The 27,511-nt window shown below is 46.2% G+C and overlaps 1 protein-coding gene across 3 annotated transcripts in view; it reads right to left on the bottom strand.

Annotated features, from left to right (window-relative positions):
• Window positions 1–1,028: 1,028 nt before the first annotated feature.
• Window positions 1,029–27,511, bottom strand: part of pax7a (paired box 7a) — a 43,632-nt gene continuing 17,149 nt past the window's right edge. For 2 of the 3 annotated variants that reach the window (XM_061069671.1, XM_061069672.1), the window contains exons 5-9: window positions 23,180–23,379; window positions 14,781–14,943; window positions 14,147–14,337; window positions 2,362–2,605; window positions 1,029–1,144 (exon numbers count right to left, since the gene is read on the bottom strand). In XM_061069671.1, the coding sequence (XP_060925654.1) occupies window positions 1,029–1,144; window positions 2,362–2,605; window positions 14,147–14,337; window positions 14,781–14,943; window positions 23,180–23,379 (914 nt within the window). The remainder of the gene's footprint in view (window positions 1,145–2,361; window positions 2,606–14,146; window positions 14,338–14,780; window positions 14,944–23,179; window positions 23,380–27,511) is intronic. The other variant, XM_061069673.1, reaches the window with a different exon arrangement.

Here is a 27,511-nt window from a genome sequence, read left to right as displayed (position 1 = left end):
TCCTTGGCAAGGTCCAAATTTCTAAACAAAATACATTAATTTCCCCAATCCTGTTTTTGCAAACAATGCTCGCCTCCCCACGGACCATGGCTAAGGATGGGATGGAGGTTAGAAGGGGAAAGCTATTGGCCGACAAAACGCCGCTTGAATTCCCTGCAGAATCCATCCAGCCAGACTTCCCACAGAGTGGCCAAGTTCTTTAGGAATGTCAAGACGAATATGAAAGTCGGAAGGTCAAATCGCTCATGAGCGTTAGAGCTCAGGGAGCAGGCAGAGGAGCAGCAGCTTGGAAAACAATCATCCTCTCTGGTGTGACTGTGCCGACACGCAAACATGCACACGCAACAGACACGCAACTCCCAAATGGTCTCAGACATCCAACTGTGTTTTTTACACACCGACATCTAACAGAGAAAAGAGATACGAGTGGAATCAAAGAACAACGTAAATCACATTAACCATAATCATATAACAGCAACAAGAATCTTAACAATATCAAAAAGGAACGAGAATAAGAGTCACTGAAGTGATATTGGCTTTGTTAACTACTATGAACAGCTAGGTCAGAGTACATGTTGTTGATGGCTCGAAATGTGTGTTGGACTGCAGCCATGACAAAGGGGAAACCGGCCCAAGGCGGCCGACCCTTCTTGGGTCGTCTGGGGTCCTGTCTGGCCACCGCCAAACAAAACAGGGTTCGGGGGGGAAGGGGTGTGAGAACCCGGAGCGGGCAGGGGTGCCAGCAGATTTGAGGAGAGCAGGTGCCGAGCCGCCTGGTGGTTGACGATGGTGTGAAAAGTTTACGTCCATCTCTCTCGCGGATGATCCTTCTCACACCCCCAAGCGTAACTTTTCACTGATAACACTGCATGGCTGCTTGTGTCTGTGCGCTGATGTCATGGCCCGGGGGTTCTGCAGATCGAGCTGCAGAGGAGGTGAGCTGGAGTTGGGAGTCCAGACTTGATGGAGCATGGAGGAGGGTGGCAGAGGGTGGAGGAGAGAGGTCCGGGGCTGCGTCCCGAGGGATCTCAGTAGGCCTGTCCCGTCTCCACCTGCAGGAGTCCCAGCACGGCAGAGTGGTCTCCCAGCTTCATCCTCCTCTGGGTGGACAAGCTCACGTTCTTGGCTAGGTAGTCGACAGCAGCTACACAGGAAAAAACACAAAGACAAGAAAACACACACGTCAGACAGGTGGTAGAATCCTGAGACACACGTCCTATTCTCTCCCATTTAATTCCTGTAATCAAGGCTGAAATAAGTTGTGGCAGAGACGGGTGAGTCAAATGAAGAGAAACAATTCCCAGAGAGAGAGTGAAAGATAAAAAAAAAGCTCCTCCCCGGTCCCTTGTCTGAGGTTGGCACGCCGCTGGCACCGAGCATGTGCATCCTGGTGAAGTCTGCGTGCTGTCACTCACTCGGCTCCCTGTGTGTGTTCTATGTGCCAGTCTTCATTACACTTGGCATCTCTGATTTCATGCCCTCCACACTCCTCATGGCCGATCATTTCCCTCCGCCCGACAGCAGCTCTCTCCTCTCTCCTCCATTCATTACCCATCCACTGTGCTCAATCACCATCTTAATTAACCTCACATCAGCTCACATCCGCACTGCCATCAGTTTCGTGCTGCTGACAAAAAACACTGGTGCACACACACACACACACACACACAGAAACGTGACGGATTGGCGCGCGCTCACGTGCATCCGCAGCACAGGCCGGGGAGATTTATAAAAAGAAAAAAAAAAGGGGGGAAAGCAGCAGATGCACAATGCAAACAGATCTGCACTCGAACCTTCACATAAATACAAACAAATGTTGGCCTGCTGACTTGCTGGGGAAGTGTGCTTCATTTTACCTCTCATGAATGGCTGTGACAGCATCAGTCAATTATGCTAATCTAATAAAGCAAACTCTTTCCTGCCCTGAGGGTACGTGCGAGTGTGTGTGTGTGTGTGTGTCTGTGTGTGTGTGTGTGTGTGTCTGTGTGTGTGTGATGGAGACGAGAGAGAAGGAAAGAGAGAGGTGGACAAGAGGACACTGTGGCCCCTGAGGGTGTGCCGTTCTTTGAAGTGGCCCTCTCCTCTTTCCCATCCAAGTGGAGTGGGGTGTGACTAAGGCAGCTCTCTGGGAGGATGGAGGTGGTGGGATGAGAGAGGGGGGGGTCTTTATCAAGAGCACGTGTCTGCCTCCACCAACCAGGGTGCAAAGGTCAGGAGGTCCTCTTGCCTGGGCATCGCTTCAGAGGCTTTTTAAAATTTAGTCAAAAAGGAGGCTGCAGAAACAAATGACCTGCTCTGGTTCTTCTCACCCACACAGACGAGTCTCCCAGTTTGAAATGCACATGCTGAGGTTTTACTTACTCTGGCCATACTGGCTGTACTGGTAGCCTGCAGTGACGGGGTCCACGCTGTAGCTGGTGGCACTGTAGGTGGGGGGGCAGTATGACTGGGAGGAGGCCAGGCTGTCCACACTCTTGATGGTGTCGGAGCGCTGGCTGCAGCTGGCCGAGATGGGGATGGAGCCGTCCAGGCTGCCGTGCAGGGGGGAAATGGAAAAGTCGTGCTGGGACTGGGAGACGCTGGGGTTGCTCAGGATACTCATCACCTGGGGGGGTAAGAGGGGGGGGGGGACAGAGGATGTTATACATTTGGAAAATTGAGGATCAAAGCATTGACAGAGTTGAGGGAAAGTACTTTTTTTTTCCTGGAAAAATATAGTGCCATCCTAGCACTTCGCGGTACAGACGCCGATAGAAATACAGCATTTCAAGTTGGAACTAGGGAAAGGGGAAAAACTTCGAGAGCAGAGGAAAGGATACATGGAGGGTGATGAGGTTGAAAAAAGGGAGAAAGGGAACAAGAGAGGCTGTTTCCATTAGTTGGCGGTGGCAGTAAGTGTTCTGCTGTGGGACAGAAGGGTCCCAGGGTGATAATAGACCCACCATCCGTGCCAGACAGCCCCTGTCCCGGAGCCTGAGGCCTGAGCCCGAGCCTACAGCACAACAAGCACCAAGGGAGTCCCTAATCCCTCGCCCCTAGCCTACCCATCTCATGAATAGTAATGGAGTTGGAACTGGTAAATGATCCCCTCAGATCCCCACACAAAGTAGGCTGCACAAACATTACTGAGGGGCCCGCTGATACTGCAGGTTGGGGCTCGCTGCAATATTACAGTGTGTATATTATTCATAGTGCATAAAAGCTTTCCAATTCAATATTCTAGATTACTGTAATAGCATGTGACATTCGTCAGAAGAAGGTCTCAAAATATGTTAAAATGGAAGAGATTACCTCTGGTGCTACTCCGGTCTGAAGAGGCCCAGAACACTGTGAAGAATTTTGTTTTCTTATGCTGCGAGTTTCTTTAAGTGAAAAAGAGAGAGTGGCGAACGAGCGAGTGTGTGTGTGTGTGTGTGTGTGTGAGAGAGAGAGAGAGAGAGAGGGGGTGGTAAGAAGGGAATTGTCCCACACATGCTTCCCTCCTATTGCAGGGAAGCCTTCCTTTCAACATCAGGTTCATGTTGAGTTTCGCTATGCTGCACTGGCCTTTGGCCCTTTGGCTGCTAAACCAATTAGCCCATCATGGAGGTGGTTACACAGGGGTGATACACATGCAGACATATGTTTGCACGCACACACACACTTACAACACAACCATATAGGCAAACGCAAGCCAAACAGTCCACAAAGGATGCACGGAGCCAGGAATATCCCACAGAGGGAAAATTAACCATATTCTGCAAATTAATCATATCTTTAGAAAAAAGGCCTCCCAGGAAATCCGCAGCACTCGGAGCACACCAGAAACACAACGGCTGGTTAGTCATTTCCACATGTTAATTCTATCAGTATGGAAAACCCCCATCGTCCCCTCCACATCTGCAGACAGAGCATGTGACATGTATCCATAAGAGGGAGATTCATGGCCCTCTTCATGCCGGACACATGTGATGCTCCCTCCCATATGGAGCCGAGCTGCACACTTGGAGGAAGACGAGGAGTAGTATATGTGATGGCTGAGAGTGAAGATGGGGGGGGGCGCTCTTTATGTATCCTGAGAGCGACAGCCGGAGGGCATGAGTCCATTTTGGTCATTGGTTTAATTGGAGCTTGATTACATCGCTTCCTTGTGAAATAGAAGAGCCAACAAACGGCTCGATTATTATAATTCATGCTCATGAAAGTTCTTCAAAAGAAAATGACTCCTTATCATCCACAATGTTGCAGTTTTGCTATTTTAGCCAATTAGGACGGATGGGCCTCTTTAGAGTCTGTCAAGTTTTTATCATCTGCGAGGATGAAGTTACCCTTCACACGTCCTCCTCACAAAGAAGAGGACCATCCTGATTATAAGTTTTACTGGAGGAGAAAAAGGTACAAGCTCCTCTCGAGTTATGGGGTTTTCATTAGTCTGTATTTTTTGCTCATCCAGCAAAATAAAAATCTGTCAGGTGACAGGTCGGACTCCGAGTTAGAGTCACTTCACTTCAGCCTTTAAACACCACTCAAGACAAGTTCTCTATCCACATCTCGTATGTTATCCATGGCCAAGAAAGATCTGTTTTCACCCCTGTATGTTTATTGGTCAGTTTGTTTGTATGTAAACAAGATAATGCAAAAACTACTGGACGGATTATCATTATTTTCATTGATACCTCAAATTATACTTCCCGGAGTTGATGGGAAAAAAATCTGTAATGTTTAAGTGACTTTATGAGTATCAGTGATATTTATGAGTGTGTGAACTCTGGTGCAGATCCAAATTAAAATCCCGATCTGGTGAAGTTAAATCTGGTTTCATGAACTCCACCGAGTTCCATTCTATAGTTGCTACTTTGATGTCCCCATAAAGATCTTTAAGTTCACATCCAAGTGTTAAATGATACTTAGTCACATAAGGTCATAAAAAAAACATTAGCAGCTGCATACCGTCACATATTTCTGTCACTGTATGTAAAACAAAACTTTATAGATAAGTCTGGCGTAAAGTATAATGTTCCCTGTGTCGTCGATTCAAAATCCCCCTCAAACTCCTACTCAGCATATTTGCTCTCGCAGAGGGATAAAAAGCTTTTTGTTAGGTTTTTGTCTAAGTTTATAAAAATTAAGATGAGATGATCGGTTATTGTTGATGTTGTTTCACTGAATCTGTGGCACTCAGCTTGATGACATCATCTCTGTATGAAACCAGGTGATTTAACAAAGGACTTGTGGAGTTTAAAATTCAAAAGGAAGAAAAAAAACCTTTATTCACAATATTTCTCCAAACATACTCTTGCGACTTCTTCCTTTCCTTGTCTCTCACTACTTCCCTCCCTCCCCCTCCTCTCTCCCCCATCTCTCTCTTTCTCTCTCTCTCTCTCTCTCTATCCTTGCATACAGCGTCCTCAGCAGCCCAGAGTTCGTTTGTTGTTCAGCGTTGTGTGAGTGCTGGTTTGGGAGATAATGTGAGCCAGGACCCAGTTTAAAGGACAATGCTCCAGGGCGTTCCCTGCCTCTCTCTCTCCCTCTCTCTCTCTCTCCCACACACACACACACACACCCTCCCCTCACCCTCTCCTCCTCTATTCCCCCACTGCCTCTCGACAGATAGATTACTTTATAAATAATAATAAAAAAGTAATTAATTCTCACAACTTCTGAGCCTCCAGCCTGTGGCGAAGTGAATGGGGAAGTGTAAATTGATACAATGTGCATCCTTTCAGATAAATAAATAGTACATTTGAGACACAAAAAGGGGCTCTTTCATACCTCCCTAATTTCGTCAACAGTCAAATTAAATTTTTTTTTTTTGTCTGTGCTAATGTTTGACGAGTTGTTGGATTTCTTTCCAGAATAAAACAATGTGACGGAGACAGAAACACTGCGAGTGAGACAAGAAAAAAACACAAACAAAAAGAAAGGGAGAGAAGTTAGTGAAGAAAGAAAATGCAGACGTGCCAGAATATTAAGTTTGTGTCGTCACTGGAACAATTAATGATTGTATTCTGCGTGTGTCTATGTCTATGTCTCAAAATTCATACCGCAACTGTTTGTCAAGAATGTGGCGATAACAACTGGGCGCATGGTCTTTTGTGTCGGACAAAAACAACACAAATACACAAATGAAAGTGGAGGAAATGGAGCGGCGAAAAATATGAGAGCCTATAGAAAGAGGGCGAGGGGGGGCAGAGGAGAGAAGAGAAAGTGATAGAGAGTGAGTGAGATGGAGAAGTGGAGGCTTTGGGAAGTACAAAGACTCCTGCAGGACTGCACTGGCCTGAGGGCTCGCCTGCCTGGAGAGCTGATAGGAGAACCCTTCTGTTCCATCCCCGGCGCCAGCGCCAACACACCCCACTCCACAAATACTCTTAATCTGCGCAAGACTGGATTAGTTCCTCTGTCACCGATAGCTCCCCCGTTCTGCCCAAATCAAAATGCCCCCGAGATGTACCTTTAAGTTAGGCAGAGGTCACCGGGGCAGACGGGGGAAAAAATGAGCACTCCAAATGTCTGTAAGTTATCTGAGCGCTGCAGAATAGCATCTTGCACCTTAGCAGATCTGCCCGGCTGATACTCGGCCCAGCAGAGTGAGTGATTAAAGATCCACAGTGATGACACTGAATATCAGATCAATATTTGAAGACCAGTCCTCAGGGTGTGATTACAGGAAAAAGAATAGTGTTTAAATCTGCGACCCCAAGAGTCACACACACCCGGTGAGAAGAGCCACAAATACTAAGACCCGTAAAATATGCGACTGTGGAGCTAATGTGGATATTTTCTTGGAGAATTTGTAAACTAAAAATATTTCATTGCCTCAAATCCCCCTTTTCAGAAAACCAGAATCAAATATCTAATAACCAGAAACAAAACACAAAATGAAGGAATAAAGAAATGAAAATATCAAGGACCCCACCACCCACCCACCCACCCACCCACACACACACAAACCCACACACACACACACACACTCAAGCCGGTCGACTCCTCGTCCCACCCTTCCCCCATCCCTCACATGAGAGGGCCGGCCCAGCGGGCAGCAAGGCCCCTCATCTGAGCAGACAAAATGACTATTTAAAAATAACAGTGATTGTATAAATTGAATTAGAGCGTTTTGGTCACGGTGGAGGTGGCGCGAGGGGTGGCGAGGGGCCGTGGCCGACAGCCGGGGCGGTGGCAGGCAGCAGATGACGGCTCTGGCCTGCACGCCACTGCGTTAATTGGCCGCGGCACATTAATAAAAACTGAAAAGTGTCTTCCACAGTGCGCCTTTTAGGATGAAGAGACAGAGGCAGAATGAAGGGAGGAATGGGAGGAAGGGCGGCGGGCTAGCGGCAGGCGTTGGGAGAGGGGGGGGAGAAATTGGCCTTTGAAGAATATGGTGTGTATGGGGGGGGTTGGGGCGGGGCGCTAATTGTGTTCAATTAAGTGGCTGATTGGCACTGACAGAATCTGGGCATTGACAAGTCAGGCACAGATGAGGACGATTAGCGGGCACTGGAACAAGCTGTCACTCCTCACCACGCGTTAGCCGCTGTGCGCCTGCGTCTCCAAAGCCCGGGCGCCACCGAGCGCCACCGAGCGCCACCGAGCGCCACCGGGCGCCACCGAGCGCCACCGAGCGCCACCGAGCGCCACCGAGCGCCACCGAGCGCCACCGAGCTCTCAAGTCACACAACGCAATCGCAGTCATGTCTAATTTTAGGTTCATCTACACATCTTCTGTGTGTCTCTTTGCAAATTTCCATTAAGCCGGATTCCTTTTCAGCCCACTTTGTAGCTCACGCTGGCGTTACGTGTTGAAGAAAGCACAGCTGCTGGAGCTGGAAGGAAGGGCCCCCCCCCCTCGCTCCTAAACATCCCACAGTATGAGCTATAAACTTGGCCCTGCACTAACCAGAGGTTAATATGCCGTCTATTGGACTGCAATTGGAGAACGTGTGGGGAGCAATCCTCTATTCTCTGCTAGTGATATGCTTGAGTAACTATGGGATGGATTCAGCCACTGGGAACAAGAGAGGCCCCTTCAGAGTGCACGCTCTCGCAGACACACACACACACACGCACACCCGCACACATGCACAGCCTTCGACTCTTCGCACCTTGCCCTGACGCCTCTCCTAAATTAAACGGCAGATTTTCTGATTCCAGGAGAGTGGTTTCAGCGAGGCAGGGCCTGTGCGTGTGTGTGTGTGTGTGTGTGTGTGTGTGTGTGTGTGTGTGTGTGTGTGCAACTGAGGTAGCAGCCCCAGAAGGAAAAGCGAGGCGGATCGAGGGAGTGAAGGAGAAAAAAGCGGCAGGAGGAGGAGAAGGAAGAGGAGGAGGAGGAGGAGGGGGTTGTTTGCTGAAAACAGCAGGGGCCGGGTCTAGTGAAAAATGTCAGGTCAAATTGTTCTTGACAGTGTTAATATCTGCACCTCATAGCCATAATTACATGTAAATACATAGTGAAATAGCTCTCAGCTGGAGACTGAGAGGGGCGAGCAGCTGAGGACCCGACCACCTCCCATAGGCTCATCTTATTGCAAGGAGGAAGAAAAGAGACAGGTGAAATGAAGCGTGCTGTTTGTGGATGCTCTTATCTCTAGCCCCTTTTTTTAACGAAGGCAAAGAAAACTACAAGTTTTGGACAAACTTTGCTCGCGGGTCATGAGCGAGAGAGGGCATAGGCCGGAGAGGATCAGAGCAGGACATGCAGGATGAGACAGAACGGGAGAGGAGGGACAGAAATGAGAAAATGTGGGTGAGAGAAGGAGTCAGAGAGAGTATTAATCACGGCTATGCACCTGTCAGAGTGGCATCTGGAACTAACGGGAACCACATGCAGCTCGACAACATCCCAAACCTCCGGCTATAGCTGGGCAGGTTCACAGCGAGCCGGCGCTCTGTCTTCCCCCAGCCGTCCCATAACCCGGTGACCCCTGACCCCTCACCCTGCAGAGACAGGTCACCCAGCGTATGCAGCCCAGACACCTCACCTGCCCTGCAGCCTCCTACTCCAAGTAGAAGACATTATTATTATTAATATTATTCTTATTCTTATTATTTCTATCCGGTGCAAGTCACCTTCAAAATGTGTGTATGTATGAGGCTCTGTGTGTAATAGGTATTCCAGATAGGATCGATGTCTGTGCCTATACTTTAATAAAGGCAGCGCCACGATCCACCTTATAGGCATTGCGACTGCGTGGGACACAGCATGTGAATCAGTCTCAGTCATTTTCCTCCTTAAATCCCCATCTTCTAGGATTTACTGAAATTCATATTGGCTGCCTCTGCAAGATAAATGTAAATCACATTCCCTTATATTTACTATTTATCAGGATGCAGCAGCTCACTTTCAGGAGGAAATATCTCTCACCCGCACACAAACACCCTTGCATTTAAATAGCATTTTTATTGTCCGCCGTAGCCTTTCATCTGGGCGTATGGGAGAAGAGCCGCCTCTCCAGGGGAGAGAGTTGGAGCAAGGGAGGAAGGTGGGGAGAGAGAGAGCGAGCGAGAGAGAGAGAGAGTGAAAGAGAGAGAGAGATTGAGAGAGAGCAAAGCACTATTGGCAAGGCATCACGGGATGACAAAAAGCCAAACGGAGGAAAGGAAGGTTGGAAGGTGAAAAATAGACGATGAATACACAAAGCTCAGACCAAAGATATTTTGGAAGAGTGAGGAAAACGGCTTCACTTGGGTTCTGCCGAGACCTGAAAGATGCAGCGAGCAACAAATGGCACAGGAATACAAAAAAAACGAGTAGGAAACTGACGAACTGTCTCTGCATGTAAAGAAGCATCTGCAACCGCGGCGTGCTCCACAAGTGGCGCTCTTTGGTTCTGTCAACGCTTTGAGTTTATGATAAAAAACAGTGCTGGTTTGTTAGTTTTATCTCACGTCATAAAAGCGGCAGACGCGACTCAGTGGAAAACAAACCAAGACGCATTATGGTATACAGTAGAGGTGAAGGCCAACGCAGCAGCGGTGCGTGCACACGTGGATTCCTTGTGTCACAGATGCAGAATCTTTTCCTCAGAGTTCAAGAGTGTTGCAAAACAACAGCAAACACTAATAATCTGTTCAGAAACAGTATCGCCAGTGGATATGATTTACAGTCCCTGGATTTTCTTGGCAGCTGCCGACAGCAGGACTCTTTTTTCCTGAAAGCCTCTTACATCTTTTTTTATACTTGCCAAATTGAAACAGTATTTGTTTTAATGGGAGTTCTAATTAACCAGTATGTATTCCCCCTCTTGCACTGCGAGTGGCTGAGCTGTGAATGCAGGCTATGTGCTCATCCCCTTTGATTTGTTGTCAGTGGAGCCTGCCAGCTGACACAGTGCCCGGCGAGAGGCTTAATGCCCAAGTTTTAATAATGTGGGGGACTACATGAATCTCCCCCTCTCATTGGTATTCAGGTGCAGAATGTCTTGTTAGAAGTCAGGGAGGGAGGCGGAATGAAGCCAGAGCTCCAGATTGTTCCGTACATTTTCCCCTCTCTCCATTTTTTTTTTTTTTTTTTTTTGGCAACGGCAGAGCTTGCTTCTTAAAAATAATTCATCCCGCTTTTAAAAGAAGCGTCTGCACTAGCTAATGGAAGAGCAGCAGCACAGTTTGGAGTCTCCCCTGGCTTATCTCTCTCAGACAGTTGTGGGGAGTCGCTGGTGAGCGTGGTGTCAGCGTGCGTGGTGCGGTGCGGGCAGGCAGGCCCGGGGACACAGATCAAAGGCAGGCAGGGTGGAGAGCCGCTCTGCCTCTGATCCCGTGTACGTGTGTGAGTGTGTGCGTGTGCGCTTGTGTGCGTATGTGTGTGTGTGTGAATGTGTGCAGGCCCGGCCCACTCACACAGCCCAAAGGCCCTCCTCAGATACACACACACGCACATCCTTGTCATTCCAAAACACACAACACTTTCATAAAAACTGCAAAACAGAAAAAAAAACGTCCTCACAAAACTTTTGCAAACTTCCCTCGTCAAAACAGCAATAAAATCTCCACCCACCACACCGACCTACGCAGGTCACCGGCTTCCAACTGTGGGAACACGCATTTCCCACTTCTACAATGTAAGAGAAATGCTTTTTGGCCCCTATTTTCCCAGCCATTATTTCCAGCCATTTCTCTGAGGAATGAAACCCAAGCTCTGCCACCGAGCTCCTCTTGCATGGCTTTAGCCCTCCAGTGCACTTCAATTATTTTCTTTCCTCTCCCAGCAGGTGTCCCTGTCATGCAGTAAAGAGGAATGCAGGCCAAATGTCTCCCTGCAAATGAAATGCCAATGAACACGGCTTCTAGGAATCGCTGGAGAAGTATCTAACAGGCTCTTTTGGTCCGGTTTTGTGGAAAATATACAATATTCTTTGGACACAAATGTCTTTCTAAGTGTGACCTCTTCAGTTAAAGCTCTGCTGTCTGTCCGAAGCAAATATTGCTTATTTCTTTTCTAGTCTGGACTATGCAAAGTTCAGATTTGAAGCATCGTAGCGGCTTCGAAGGAGGTCGACACAGAGACTCATTTCAAATGAAATATTAGAGATGAGAAGGACCATAATAAAAAGGCAGAAATAAGCTTAAATCTCCAGGTGCTCATGGCTGAAAAATACCTGGATGCTTGTCCTCCATGCCCTTGCCTTTCCTCCTTTCCAACACCCGCTGTGTCGCTAAATGAAACAAGACCAACAACAAAACACACTTCTGGTTTTCATACCTTTTGCCCAGCCATGCACAGCTTCACTCTCACCACCTCTAATACGCCGCCTCCCTCAACCAGCCCAACATGCTGTATATCCCACAATGACAGTAACCAGTTTGGAGAGTGGATAGCTTCTCCGCCGCCTGTAATGGGAAAATGTGTGCTGTCGGGATAGGTTATGGGATTGGGATGGACGCGAGCTCCTGTCGAGGCCGCTGAACGCTGCAGGATTCCATTACAGACTTGGCACCTCGCCACCGCCGGCCCATTTACCGGGGAATCAGAGAATTTTTGTCAATCTCTGTACGGCGAGGCCATCAATGCCAGACACTTGAAGAAAATAGCTCCACACATACAAAATGCACAAGCATATCTCCAGCAAGCAGATGCCGTCTGCAACTTACAATATCAAAATTCTCATTTCCATCTCGATGGAGAGCGTGTTTCTGTTCAACCCTTTTTCCCATTACAGCGCAGGAAAGGCAGGCGAGTAAAAAAACATGCTGTAAATCATGAAAAATACACGGCGAGTAGTCAGATGTGTGATCGACAGTTTGTCCTATAAGCTGAAACCGAGCGAAATTAAAAAGAAAGACAACACAAGTTCTGAACGCGGGAAATTGAATGTTGTGTTGTTGAGTGAGTTTTGTGTGTTTGTGGAGAGCTACATGTTTGTGAAGTGACGGGGAGAGAGAAAGAGGGGGCTGGGGCCTGGGAGGTGGGTGGGGGGGGGTGACCGGCCCAGCGGGACGCTGCACCGTGGAGTGAACTCTGATTCTGCTGTCAGTGGGAACATTCATCTCCATGCTGAGAGACTGATAGGAATGCCACACAGCATTCTGCATGCATTCAGTACATTTCAATTCTGTGCAAACCCGGTGTGACACATGAAAACATCCGCATCACACTCATATATCAGCCCTCTTAAAATATGATATAAAATCCACAATTTCACCTTCATAATAAATATATGAGTTTAAAAAAACAAATACAGATAAACTGCATTTCAGGTGGGTTTCTATAGACTTCCGTCAAACCCACTTGATAGGGTAATTGAATACTGGAAATCCAAGCTGTACAGTTGCCCAAAGGCTCCGGTTCTAATCCTCGCTATGACAGGAAATGTTCAATATCCCAACACATTCTTGAATGCCTGTGCAGAGAGGGAGAGAAAGCGACAGTGCGCCCCATGCCAGTATTAGAGAGAGCCATTAATGAAAAAAAAAAAAATGACTCCATGTTCCTGGTGTTTTTGTGCAGGTTGTGCAGTGAGAGCATTAGCAGTTAAAGCCCCTGTGCCACGATTAACAATCAAACACGCTGTGAGCCTCCATGTTATCCTCCGTCGCTCCGGCAGGAGAGAAAATCTCTTTTTTGTCACAAAATCCTTAATTCTTTTTTTCTCAGAAGAAAGCGGGTAATACCAAGAATGTTTCCAATCTGCTTTGAGAAATATTTGAAGAAGAAGAAAAAAAAAAAAACTCCCAATAAAACACGTGTGAACGACGGGGTAATTGTGGACAAATGCAGCATTGAAATTCATTTTCAACTCTTTACACACCATTTCAATCTTATTTTCTGCTTGTTAACCACATCTTGTCGGTGAGGGTGGGCAAGACCGGCCAGTATTGATGGGTAATTGTGTGTAATTCACTCTGTACACATGATGTGCGTCAACACAAATTACTTTTTTTTATTCTTCGCTACTTAAAGCTCCACCCTGAGCATAGGAGCTGAATTTAAATGCTCATTAATGGACGCATTAACAAAGGGTTTAACATCCAGCAGAAGGATGCAAAGGAAGCTGCCGCTGAGGGAACAGAGATGATGGCTTCCATGACAGGAGAGGGGAAATAGTTTAGGGCCTTGTGCAGATTCAAATTAGGACTTAACCTAGGAAGACGAGGAAGTGCGCGGCAAGCGAACAGCAGGTCGACAAAAACCTCATGTGGAGATCACGACACCTCCGTCACTCTGTGCATTGAGCGGCATGGAGAACTCATGCAGCTTTACAAGAAGGAAATCACACATATGGCGCCGCTGCAGACAATTATATGCAGAAGATTATGGGGTCTACATTTATAAGCTTTAGCTAATTATTTCATCTGCATGTGTTCTCACTGCGCCGCGCAGGATTTAAGACGTCCCAGGAAAGTCGGGAAACCGCTGTTTGGAGCAGCTTGAGCACTTGTGCTACTATCTAGATGAATTTTAATTTGTTGATGTTAATCCAATTGTTTTACAAATGTAGCAATTTAGAATAGCTAGAGTAAATCCAGGGCTTTGGAAGGCGAACATAAAAGCCCACACTGGCAGTTATTTTGCTGAACAAGCTGTTTCTGAATTTTAATTTCAGTCAAATGCAATTAGTCTGAGCAGTGGGAGGAGGAGGAGGAGGAGGAGGAGGAGGATGGAGGGATGTTAGCGCTACCTATAGGGGAAGGTATAGCCGTGATGTATGGAGGTAAAGCCTATTGGACTGACCTGTGGGGAGAGGCCGTTGCCGACAGAGTTCATGTGGTTGCTGGACGCCGAGGGGCTCATGAAGGTATCAGAGTAGCTGGAGAAGCTGTGGCGGTTGGACGTCAGGCCGTAAGAGCTGCCGTCAGAACCCAGACCTCCCTGGTGCATGGAGGACGGAGGCAGGGGCTGGGGTCTGTGCAACGTGCCGCCCTCTGACCAGAAACACAACACAAAATAAGTCAGAACAAGTCGGAAATGGAAATTCTGCGACTGAAGCAACAACATGAACCACCAGTTCAGAAGGTCATACGATTAAATGTCCTTCCTACAAATTCTTCAGCCAATAACCACAAGGCTGAACATTAAAAGTGTTGCAAAAAATGACCTGCGTCTCACAAGGGAAGAAGTGAAGGCTTGTTTTCGTCACACTGTGACAAAGCTGTGACTGTAAAGATAACTACTTGCTGCATGGTTCTTATATGCAGCACATGGTTCATAATGATGTTACCATGAACATAAAATATGGATGGCATACCCCAAATAAATAGCACTAATGTAATCTGTGCCAAAATTAGATTAACCTCAGATCCTGCTGTTTCCTGAGTTTCAAAACGGAAGGGGTTTTGTGCCCTGGGTGGAGGAGTTGTGGTCTTACCCTGCGATAGCGTGCCGGGGTAGCCGGAGTCCTGCAGCTGGTACGTGGGTAGAGTGGGCATGCCTGTGGGTGGGAACCCTCCGGGAAGCAGGTGGTTGAAGGCCGCGAGCTGGTTGGCCCCGGCCTGTTTGCGCCACCGAGCTCGCCTGTTGCTGAACCACACCTACACAGGAGAAATTAAGATTAAGATACATTTATTTGTCCCAAACACATGCACAGACATGCACAAGCAAACATGCAATTGTAGGGAAATTTGTACGGCGCCCGGGAAGCAGATGTTGGGGGAGTAAGGTGCCTTGCTCAGGGGCACTAGACAGTGTAGGGAGAATCCTCTTGGATTTTTGGACAGATCAATCCAGGTTCGTCTTTTTGTTGTTTCTCCGTGGAGTCGAACCAGAGACAAACCAGAGACCTTTTCTGCCCATAGTCCAAGTTTCTGCCACTAGTCCACCGCCTCTCCAACGTCAGGATTTCAAAACAAAGTTCAAAATTGTTCAATTCACAAACACCTTTATTTCATCTTGCGTACACTAAGTGCAGCCAGCACGCAGACCCTGTGCAGAGTGGGCCTGCTCCTGCCACCTGTGATCAATCTGCCGGTTAGTGCGAGTGCCAGTGGTGCCTGAGAGCTGCCACAGAGGCTCAGTGGTCTGTCCCTGTTGTTCTTAAGTGGCTGAAGCTGTGATCTGTGTAAACACGCTGCCCTAAGCCTCCTTCAGAGGGAAGAAGTCACTCAAAGGTCAGACGTAGGTGAGCAGCCTCCACATCCCACACCTCAAACTATTAGATGCTTTGCGAGAGGCCATCGCACCTCCGGAGACAAAGGGCGACATTATCTGGCCGTGTTGCTACACCGTGCGGTTTCAAACATGGTTGTTTTGAAAGCTTTAAAAATTCACTTTCCAGAAAGTGTTTTAACCTCAGAGTTGAGACTCTTGAGTCCTGAGCCAGCAAATGGCCAAAACGCTCCCAAAATGAGCAGCACTAAAGCGCAGACACACAATGTCAACTCCCTGAAAGACAGGAGGGGGGGGCGGGGGGCGTCGTCGTCTTTTGAACCGCAAAGATTTACACATTTTAAAAAGGCTTCTGCTCCCAACAAAACACAAATATAATCAGGCTGTTTTGAAAGGAGCCAGCAACCTGTTCCATTTAGCCCGAGACAAGGCCCGGGCTTCACTGTGTGCCGAGGGTTGAAGGACATTGATCTATGCCTCGCACAGGCAATTCATCAGAGTTTAATACACTGTCAGAGCAGTTCATCTACTGTTGTGTTTCAAACGGCCCGGGCCATTGTGAGGACACATGAAAGAGGGGGGACAAAAGCCCCTCCATACGCCACGGAGAACAGTGGACACAAAGGGAGGGCGTCCCTTTTAAACAGGTCTTATAGAGGGACACTTTCAAGGGGACTTACACAGCAACATACTCGCTGCTTTTCAGGGGCTGCCTCTTTTTTTTTGTACACACAAACATACATATAAACTCGTAAAGGCCTACAAGGGATCTCAGTCCAGCAGAGATCTCAATTTGAATGTGCTTCTTTTCCCACACGGTCAATGCCTCTGTGAGAAACTTTTTTTTTTGTTGACCTAAAAGTTTAGTGTTGAGCGCTCGCTGGAAAGAAAACGGGATTCAACAGGCGACGACAAATCGTACAACTGAAAAACCAACAAGAAATCTTTATCTGAGGTCGAGTCGCCCCCGTCTGAATCCCTCAATCGAGTTTTCCAAAACAAATGTGGTGTGTGGCTGCGGTGAAACGTCGGCTATTGGGATGTAGTGGAGCGTGGACCAGGGTCTGAGCTAAGCTTCTACTTGGACCAGACAAACAGCTGCCTGCATAGGGGTTGGGGGGGGGGGGGTTCGGTGGGGTACACCCCTTCCTTCCACACCCCCCCCCCCCCATCTCCGCACCCCACAGTGCCACTTCACCTCCGACCTCATCCACTCACCCCCGCCCATCTTTTATGTTTGCACTTTCACTTCCTTCCCCCTTTGTCATCCAGGCTTAGGAAGGAGGTGTTCAATCACGGCCGACACAAAACACTTAAACGCTAAAGTCGCTTTTTCCTTCTTTTATTTTGAACTTTTTATCGTTTTAATTTTCAGGTTTTTTTCCTTCAGTCCCTCACTTTACTAAATTAGTGAAGTTCCCAACACCTTTATTCATTCGTGGCTGCTCTAAAACAATTTGCAATAATAATTTCTCTTTCAAATATTACTTAAAATAATTGACCATCACTGTGGATTTAATATAAATCTTGATAATCAAATCCATCATGATCACTGAGCTCGGTGTTTGAAGTTTGACAAAGTCTTTATAAGGTCAGACACTAAACAAACATTTATCAATCATAAGATGTCATCATAAAACTACTGTAAAGGTGAAAATAATTGGCTGATGAATTTAAAAAAGGAGAAGAAATCAAAACAAATCAGACACAGCCTGTGTTCCAGGTAAATCAAAGCACCCATCGGACGCAATGTAAATACATGTATGGAAGTCATCGCTGATGTTCTTCGTCTTACTAGGACGACATCAGTTGATATATTCCTGTTCAACAGCTAAAAGAATGAGGCCACATGTGTCCCAGACCTCGTCCAGATGTGGTCAGAGCGACTGGATCTCAATGTGTCGTGGGTGAAATAACACCTGTATCCAGAGCTGCCCCTGTGTGATCATATTAACTAATATGCAGATATGTAAAGGGCCATAGAGCAAAGTCAATATTCAAAATGTATGGGAACTGGCAGTTTTCTTAGGCCTTGAACAGGCTTCCTGCGATGGTACTACACTTAAATCAGCTAAAATACCAATGAGTCTCCAGCTCTACTCAGTTATTGTTTGCATTGTGTCCAGTTTGATAAAAGTCACAAGAGGCGAGTTCATGTCAAGTGTTCTCTCCACTAATCATCGGGCCCTCAGCACAGACTGGGATAAACATGTGAACCAGTGGTGATGCACATGTGCCCAGCCGCTCACACGGTATCACACACATGCACAAACACACGTGCTCTCACACACACTCTCACACAGCCCGGAGCCGAGGATTTGAGGCTGCGCTCTGGAACCTGATCACAAAGTCACCTTGGACCACAGATTCTCCTCTGCTTTCCCCAATCCGGTTTAATTCGCCTGCTGCACAGAGAGCCGCCACTTTCCTCCATGTCCCCCCCCCCCCCCGTACCTACAAGCGTGCAGCTCATGCATGTGGCTCACTTCTGTCTCGCTGTCATGGACTTAGAGGTTTCCCAGGGCCAATACACTTGAACATATTGGCAGCATATCTCTGAATCGTTGTGGAGTGAATATATTCGAGCGGGAATAAGGGAATATGAGTGCATCTTATAGGAAGTCAAGCTGCTTGTGAACCAGAGAGGAAGGCTGGAAGGAGGATCCAGTTGGTGGTGGACAAAGGGTTGAAGGTTGTTCCACAGCAGAGGAGGGTTTAGACAAAAACCTCCAACCTGCAATCGGATGACAAACCTGCAAACACGACGTTCAGTTCAGCGACACGTCTCAGTCTCCAGCTGGAGTTTGGCTGCCTGCATCGGTTCATTGCTTTCAATCTCCCATTCACTCCCACGCCAAAAGAATCGATTCCAAGCCATCGAGAGGCACTTTGCATTTTTCATCTCTGATCAGCGATAATACGCTGCTAACATTGTAAACGCGTGACACTGCAGTGCAGTGGTAAAAAATAAAAAACACTCGGTGTTGTTTTCTCTTAAACAGGATCGCTCATATTTCAGAATTCCCCCCCGTTCAGTCAATCCTCCATGAATTATTTTGTCAAAGACGAGTTCTGAATGCGTGTGACGCCTTTCAGGAGCCAATTTGCAACATTCGGTAGATGAATACCGAGAGCCGAGATAATGACAAAACAAAATGTGCTGCTGACTTCATATCCACAAAAAACACAGAGGGGTGATGCAACCAGCCTCAACATACAAATCCTCTTCTGTCTCATACCACGCAATACCCCCCCCCCCCCCGAACTCGCACACCTCCCCCTTCTCCTCTCTCCTTCCCCTTTTCTTCCCCCTCTCTCTCTCTCTCTCTCTCTCTCTCTCTCTCTCTCTCTCTCTCTCTCTCTCTCTCTCTGATTCCCTCCCTGCTTGCCTTCCAGACTGGCACTATGCTAATTAAAGTAGCTAGGAGTATGAATTTGAGAGGAGAGTGGGATTAGCTTGATAAGTATCAGGAGTACAGAAGCACTGTACCAAAGTCATTTAAATTCTAATAATAAGAAAAGTGTTAGAACATTCACACTGAAGCATTGCAACAATTTCTCCCCGACAATCTACACAAATCCTATTTATTCCTTTATGAAACATAAACCCACACTGGCGGGAATACAGTTGCCTGTTGGGTTTGCTTGTCAGCACTCGGCTCCATTGTGATTCGCTCTCTTGCCGCTGGTACTTGACTAATATTATAACAATCAGGAAACAGTGTATTACCTCCTCACACCTCCCTATGGGATTACATGTTCAGCAGCTATTTTGTGGTTTAACAGCAGTAGAGTGAGTTTGAATGTGGCTGCACTGGTCTTTCACAGAAAAGCTGAGAAGGCCAGACTCCATTTAGGTATTTTTTCCCGCAGTGCTCATTCCATACATCAACAGGCCAGCACAAGCCACAGATAAAGAGAGAAACTTTTGACCAAATTGATTTGCACGCTTCGTAAAAAGCAATGCTTATACCTTATTAGATTCCACGAACTATAATAGCTACATGCAGAATGTTTATTGGTAATGAAAGAGGATCTATGTGACAGATTTGGTAAAGTGAGCCGGTGGCGGCGTGCTGCGAAGAGGAGCCTCAGCCGAGACTCAGAAGTCAGTCTCTTTAAAAACTTCAGTCTAAATGGAGGAGAATGTAATTTGCTTCATCTGTGAGTGCTGATTTACAGCGGCCTGCAGCCCATATCCTCCTCGCCGCTCCCCCCACCTGGTCCCCCCCCCCACACAGGCATCGGACACAAACGCTGCTCTCTTCTCTAATAGCTCATGGATTGGCTTTGCCGCCAGCTCCAGTTAAAACTGAGGGGCTATCAGATGGAAAGTGGCAGCGCTCACTGCATCAGCGCAGCGTACACTGAAGGTAGAAGTTGGCAGCGTCCCCTCCCACCGAGAGACAGCCTGGAACCAATCGCTGAGAGATATGGATCATATCCCACGATTTGTCAGTTGGGGTGATAAAACCACGGTGAGGCTTGTGGTGGTGGAGCAGCGCTGGTAGCTCTGCTGAAAGGGGCAGCGGGTCTGATAAAGATGGATGGTGGAAAGGTCTTTAAATGGCAGGCGAGGGCAGACACAAGGGAATTAGCTCTGTTTATGAGTTTGGGTTGGGAGTCACCGCTAAGTTAAACACTTCCACAAGAAAGGAGTAGTTTAATTTACAACTGGGAGGTGGAGAGCCGGTCTGCACCTCACCAGCACCGTTTACCTCCATCTGAGGAAACTACTTTCCACATTAACGCCGTTTTTAATGACAAACGGACACGAGTGAACCATGACTGTGGACACAAATTCAACCGAAAATATGAGTGTGTGAGACCCCCCCGACACCCCCAGCCTGAAGCTTCTCCCTCAGCCTCAAACAGATTAGTCTCTGAGCGACATCTGGAAGATGCGTCATTGCAGCTGTGCTGGAGAAGCTTTGCTCTCAGGCCAAAGGGTCTCCTCTCTCCTGCCCTGTGATGGGCCATTTGGGCACCTACATGGGAAAGCGCAGCTGGTGGACATTTTCCGAACACGGCGATACAGACAACACACACGCACACACCAGAAACTTCACTTTTAAACCCCAAAAATCTGCACTGAACTCATTTTTATCATCTTTATTATTATCATTTTATTTATTTAAAAGGATTTAGTGTTTCTATGTGAGTGTGATATTATAGTAGTGTAAGATCCTGATAAACAAGCAGACCATCGAGCAACTATCAGACTCATGTTGTAGAATATCCTCTCGTAAACACGCTCGAACTGAAGTGCAACTTTGGCCATTTTTGCTTCGTAACTTTCTCGGAAAATTAAGTTTGAGTTGACCTTTTGAGACTTTCAAAGACTTTCAGAATTAGATTATGAGGAAAACAGCATTAACAAATTAAAGCCATGACTCAAATTCCTCAGGTCTTCACATGACATCATTTAAGTCTATCATCTAACAGCAGAGAGACTGCAGCCATTCCGTTTTCCTTTTCTTTTCTCTATTTCAGGATATTTTTGTTCGCCTCCATAAATACACAGGTTCTAATACAGGCATGGATTATTCTTTGAGACCCGAGGTGTCACTGTCCTCTGTGATCACTATGACTCGCACAAGAATGATGTATTTATACGTGGCATTAACGATAAAATAAAAATGTTGGTTTGCGCAATTGTGTGGTTAATTCCCATCATATTAGAGTGTTGGAAGCCAATCCAGCAAATGCTACATTTAATTTACTTTAAAATCAATACTATCAGAATGTGCTTGAGTAGATTTTCCCTAAGATTTATTGATGCAGCCTTTAGTTATCCCACCTTTTTTCCACATTTACTTCCCATACACGCAAAAAAACCCTGCAATATATTGCTCTATAACAGACAAGAGATAAACTTCTCTTCCCTTGAGTGAGGCATTAAACGCTCAGACCTAGGACATCACTGCATTTTGAGGGTTTTTTAAGATGGACAAAGACATGTGTGGAATCAGTTACCCCCAACTGCATGTTTGGAGTGTGATGAACAGTTAGCATGCGGTGAGGAGTTTGGGGGGTTCAGAGGGAGTGTGAACGACTGTGGTAAGAGGAGAGCGGTGCCCCAGACCTTTTTTTTTTACTAGCGGCTGATTGATTAATGTTGTTGTCGGGGCATAGGTTCCCAAGAGAGGATGAGGAACCCTGTGTGATATGTGGAAGATTTTACAAGCAGCGGCGAGCTTGAAAGTGATGGGGATGAGATCCTGGCCAAAGGCCGAAATGAGAAATCCATCAGGAATGCATTCCCTTTCTCTCCTCTGTCCCAAACCCCCACAACCCCCTCTCTCAGTATTTGGAAGAACAGCTGTTGCTATAACTCTACTGTACACATCTTCCTTCAATCTTACATACAACCACAGGGCACTTGGGCTGTCAAATAGTTTTGCGGGTCTGAGGTGAGAAGATGGGAAGGATCGCTGTCAAAACACTTAAAACATGGAGTCTAAGGGTAAGAAGCAAATTCTCATACATGCACTTTCTGATACTGGAAGAAAAAAGGGTCACATCTTCCTGAGAGATGAATGCAGCATTGCCGTGGGTGAAAGACTAATATTTTCCCAACCTTTGGTAAGTGAGTGAAGGCAGGTGTTATGCTTTTTATGGGTGTGTTTAGGGGAAATTACAGCAGCGCACAGCCCTGCGAGGCATGAACCAGGTGTGATAGAGTGTGAGCGTCTACAACAGGCTGCAGCAGAAGCCAGATATTTGCCTCAGTGATGCTCAGGACTGAGCTACTGCAGCACATTGAGGTTGACAGGTGCAGTCTTTAGAGTTAGCATGGCTAATGTCCAATTACACATGTGTTTAAAGGATCGGCACACTCAAATAACAAAGAAACGGTTACCAAGTGTTGCCTCACTTACCTCGAGTGGGATCTGTAGGCATGCAGCTATTTTAGTTCTGAGATTTCTCACTCCACCCCCACCTCAATACCATGGAGGTAAATGTAATTTTGTTTACATGGAAGAAAGCAAATCTACTGACAACCTGTTTTTCTATGTCACACTCCAAAACAGTTGATTGATTGGAGCTTTGTTCTCCCAAAGAAATAGTTCCTGTGAAAAATCTGAGTGAGCTCCAGGAGTTATCCTGATTATCATGTTCATTTCTTCTGAAAAACAAGTTGCTGTTTAATTATAACCAGACAGGTTAAGGTTTTCATCTACGCTTATTTCCTGCTAGTTAGCAGCATCACATAAAAGTACTGGATAGATTTCTACAAAATAGTGAAAGAATGTAGAATGTGTCAGAGAAGTAACCTCTAAAATGTGTATGCATATCTGGATCACCATTTTTTGTCTTATATGTTGGTATTTTTGTATGTTTTCATTGATTTCCTAGGGAATAATTAATGTATATATTAAGAAAATCAAGCATATTTATGAAACTGATTGTCAACTGTTTGGTGCAGCTTGATTAAATATCGGCCTCTGCGGAGCTTTACAATCTTTTTATTCTATTTCTGAGATGTTTTGAAGATGCAAAATCCTCCCATCGTCCCTTCGACTTCTCCAAAATCACATGGAAAATATTTCCACATGGCACATTATCACTAGAGATGTGAGAATATGTGTTTTCATGCAGGCCTGTCACAGAACAATGTGTTTGCTCAGATCTGTCTGTGTGCTGTTGCTCAAGTCTGACCTGTACTCTGGCCTCTGTGAGCTTCGTCCTCTGAGCCAGCTCCTCTCTGGTGTAGATGTCGGGGTAATGTGTCCGTTCAAAGGCCTTCTCCAGCTCCTCCAGCTGCTCGGCAGTGAACGTGGTGCGACTGCGCCTCTGCTTCCTCTTCAGGGGCAGGTCGGGCTCCGAGTCTACATCTGAGCCCTCATCTGTGCGGTTACCTGAGGTGGGAAAAAAGGACACGGGGCCATCTGTGTGTGATCGTGGAGTGAAAACAACTAAAGAGAAGTCTTTTGTCTGAATTAACCGAGGGGTGTTTGAGGAAAATGGCATCAAATGTGAGCTGAAAGTGATCATAAATTAGCTCTAACAGCATTATCTGCGTTTTAGAGCCTCTTTTGTTGCAGAAGAGAGGGGGACTGGCAACATAGAAGATTCAAATGACAGCTTCTCCTCTCTCAATATACAACCGGGAGAATATTATCTTAATCTGTGGATATTTATTTAATGTAGAGGAGGCCCTGATACACAATCCTGCCTCTGAAAGGGGCCCCAGAGGCTGTGAAGGCAGAGGGCTGAGGGGGAGTGGGGGTGTTCGTGGGTAGAGGGGTTAATCTGCACAGGCCACCTTGCTGCTCCTCACCCTGCTTTTCTCTCTCAGTGGCCCAGGGCACAGTGCTCATACACAGCACAGCCAGAGTGTATGAAATAGAACACAATATCACACCGAAAACCATTCAGCGCCATGTGTTTCCATCTGCTGTCATTAAATGAATCACAACATATTTTACATTACTTTTTAGGCATTCAACTAAGCTGAATTTTTGCTCGAGGAACATAGATACAGCACAAAGATGCACAATCCAGGCCGACAGGGAAATTTCTGACAGCAAATAAGCATTACCATTGCACATTACCGCTATAACTGAATTTAGAAAATTGCATCATTTTCACCTCCTCTGCACGTCTATTCAGACTACATGGCCCTTTTCATTTCATGTCATAAAATTCACATTTTCATAATTTCCTCATTGAGACATTGACAAGGCGGCGTGATGTGCCAGTGTTGCTCCAGGCCCCTTTCGGATTGCATCACGCACCGTCCAGAAAGTGTGGGAGAGGGAAAATAAAGGGAGTTATTGAAGGAGCGGGTGTAAGAAGAGATTTGCGCTTCTGACAGTGGCCCCTCGCTATTCAGCTCAAATGAAAACTATAACGCTCACCTGAATGTTTTGCCTGAGTGAGTTCCTGTCGCCTGACTCATTGTCACACTGCTCCGATTTGTCTGTTTCAAGCTCACTCCAACATCAAATCTTTCAGCGTAAGTGGACAAAAGAATACTCAGACCGCGCCTCCAAATAACAACTGTGAGAACAAAAGAGCAACAGAGCTGGCGGAGTCTCAAGGCCAGCTCCAGAGTTTAATTAAACAAGGAATTAGGGGATTATACGGAAGCTATCATTACAGGCCACTCCATGAGTCTTCTACGAACATTTTTGTCCCCCTGAGCTCATGCTCAATGATTCTCTGTGGATTACATGCGGCCGCAGGACATGAGGCCGCATTCATTAAATCAATTCTTCAGTCTTATCCTTTTTAATAAAGATTGATTCTTGAAGCACAGGCTCTCTCCACTGCAGAACACCCTTGAACATACAAAGTTGAATATGTACATACACCACATATCCCTTTGTTGGTTTTCATGAGGATGCGTATATCCATTTGCCCGGTAACTTGCCGTGACGACACTTGAGACCGGCCCAGCAGTGTACAGATCACTTTCCAAAGTCACCCCTGCGTCCTACAGGGAGACTCTCGAGTCGTCTCGGACTCAAGGGGCTCGGAGAGAGACACCAAAGTCTTCTCCTGTTCAAATTATTTTCTTTTCCTCCTCCTTTGTTCGAGGTTCTCTCGCAGACTTTATTTTGCAAGTAAACCACTGCGGTAATCTGTGTCACATTTAGCATGCTATCAGGCCAATGACTGATAAACCTCAGCAGACAATGGCGCGTAACCCTGCTCTCAATTGAGCCCAACACATCTGCTCTTGTACATGAACCAGAAGCACAAGGTCGACAGCCCTGTCTGTAATGAGTAAGGGAAAATGGAAAGTGGCCCACGATGCATGGGGGCCAACTGGGATTGGGGTTGAATGTAAAGCTCATCAGTATGCTGGTGAGTAAAAAGGCAGAGGACATCAGAAAACACATGTCTGCTGTCCAGACTCTTAGTCCTGGTTAATCTACAGTGGTGTTACAATAAAGGACCAAGTCCGTCCATAGCAAGCAGATGGTTTAGAAACTGGTCTCAAAGGCTGCATGACAGTAAATAATGTCTGTTTTATGAACGAAACACTTCAAGATGTAGATAAGTGTATAACATGTAAGTCTGTTTTCATCTCACCCACATGCCAAAGTAAATTATCGGAGACAAAATGAGGAAATATGCAAACTGGAAGGGTGCTAGGAGGACGGATACCTCGGCCAAGGCTAACACCTTATCTATCTCTAAACTGAGTAAAAGGGAGTGAAAATAAAGTATCCTGAATCCGCCCCCGTGATTCTCCCTTGGCCCATATCCCACCCTACTGCCAAGTATCAATAAAATCGGTTCAGTAGTTTTTGCTAAACCAGTCGGCAAACCATTTAACAGCAATGAAAACACACCCTCCCTGGCGAAGGTAGCAAATTCCCTGCAGGGCAGCTGAGGTCCGTTTCTTGATGGTTCTCTCGGCACAAAAAGGTGCACTGTGATTACGCCTTCGCATAATACAACTGGTGTAATTTCCATTTAAAGGTTCAGGGGATATTGATAAACAGCTCCTGCCTTGTCTCATTAGTTATCGTCCAATTAGAATCTAATTATGTGCCATCCAGTGGGCATGATTACTGCCGTGTACTCTCCTCCAGGGGCCCTCTGAGGTTTTGCCCCGGTATTGATTTAATATTCTGCCCATTATGAATCGGAGGAGTTAATTAGGTTTACACATTGCTTTGTGGAGGTAAGAGCTTGATTAAGATTGAAGATAGCATTGGGTTTTGTTGATGAAAAAACTACCTTAACCTAAATTGTCGGGAATGCCGGGAGTGAACTGACTGAACCACACGGCTTTAGTGCTGAAGAGGACCGATCCCTGACAACTGAATGAATATTGATAAACTAATATCAGGACTGATGTTAATCTCTGCAAACAAACATAACCGGCTTGTTCCAAATGCAAATTACATTCTTACATTCTATAAACCACACTGATCTCTATGGTATAAATCACCATGATTCACTCCTTTATACTAACAGGTGATGATAGAGTACTGATTCAGACAGATGTCAACTGAACAACAACCTTACTGTTAACTTTCCAAGCGAAATACTTTCTTTACCACATTTTTTCTCAAGTGTTTCTGGAGCATCATCGTTCACGGTTAGTTTGAAATATTTTCCAGCTGTGATAAAGTTTTTTTTTCATCGCAGAGAATATTGTACATCCACAGCAATCAAGTGTAGTCAAGTGTACTCGCTCCACATACTCAAAGCTGGTTCAGGATTTGGATGGAGTGAGGTTTTGGGACATGCAGCTAAAAAAGCGAGAAATCTGTCTCAGACAGACACAATTAAAACAGTGTTTTTTATTTTGGATAAATATCAGGTTTTATGGGTACCTCATTCTCCTGGAGTACTTCAGTTTTGCACAGAAACTATCATCCACCAACAATTATTGTGTTGTAAATTAATGTGCAGTTATTAGAGTATCCCATAGACGTGGAGAACCACACATTGACCCTGATGTGACTTTGTTTTAATGAAGCTCTAACTCCGACCAGACATTTTGGATAAAACTGGGTTACACTCTGGAAAGACTCAAGCAGCTAGTTAATAGTTTTGAGGTGACTCCGAGGTTTAAAGGCCGCTCTCTCTCCCCGGAGATTTCACCGCTGACCTCACAGACAGACTCTTCAGACTACAGGCAGATGGGATCCTCATCACCTCCTCATATCGACCCCCCCTCCCCACCTATATACTCCCTGCTCTGCTCGTCTCCCTTCAACCCCTCAAACCTTTACCCCCGAGATGCTGAGGTAAAGTCGATTGAACAGGCAGCTGTCCTTTCAAACCGGCAATTAAAGAAAGTGATATTTAAAGTTCCAGATTTACGATGCATAACAACAGCAATGAACTTCATGTCTGCTCGGTGGCTGAAAACACTACATCAGGACACGCGATACTGTGAAGAGGTTTTGAATAAAACACATCGCGGACCCTCAAGTAAAAGATAACAAGAGGTTTACTGTCACCAGCATGAAAACTAATATCTAATGTGTTTAATGTAATCCAAAGTAAAAATTTTTGCTTTAT

Source organism: Limanda limanda, chromosome 4, assembly GCF_963576545.1.
Source record: "Limanda limanda chromosome 4, fLimLim1.1, whole genome shotgun sequence".
NCBI lineage: Eukaryota > Metazoa > Chordata > Actinopteri > Pleuronectiformes > Pleuronectidae > Limanda > Limanda limanda.
Note: the sequence above shows the minus strand (reverse complement) of the source record. Positions and strands in the feature narration are given on the sequence as shown.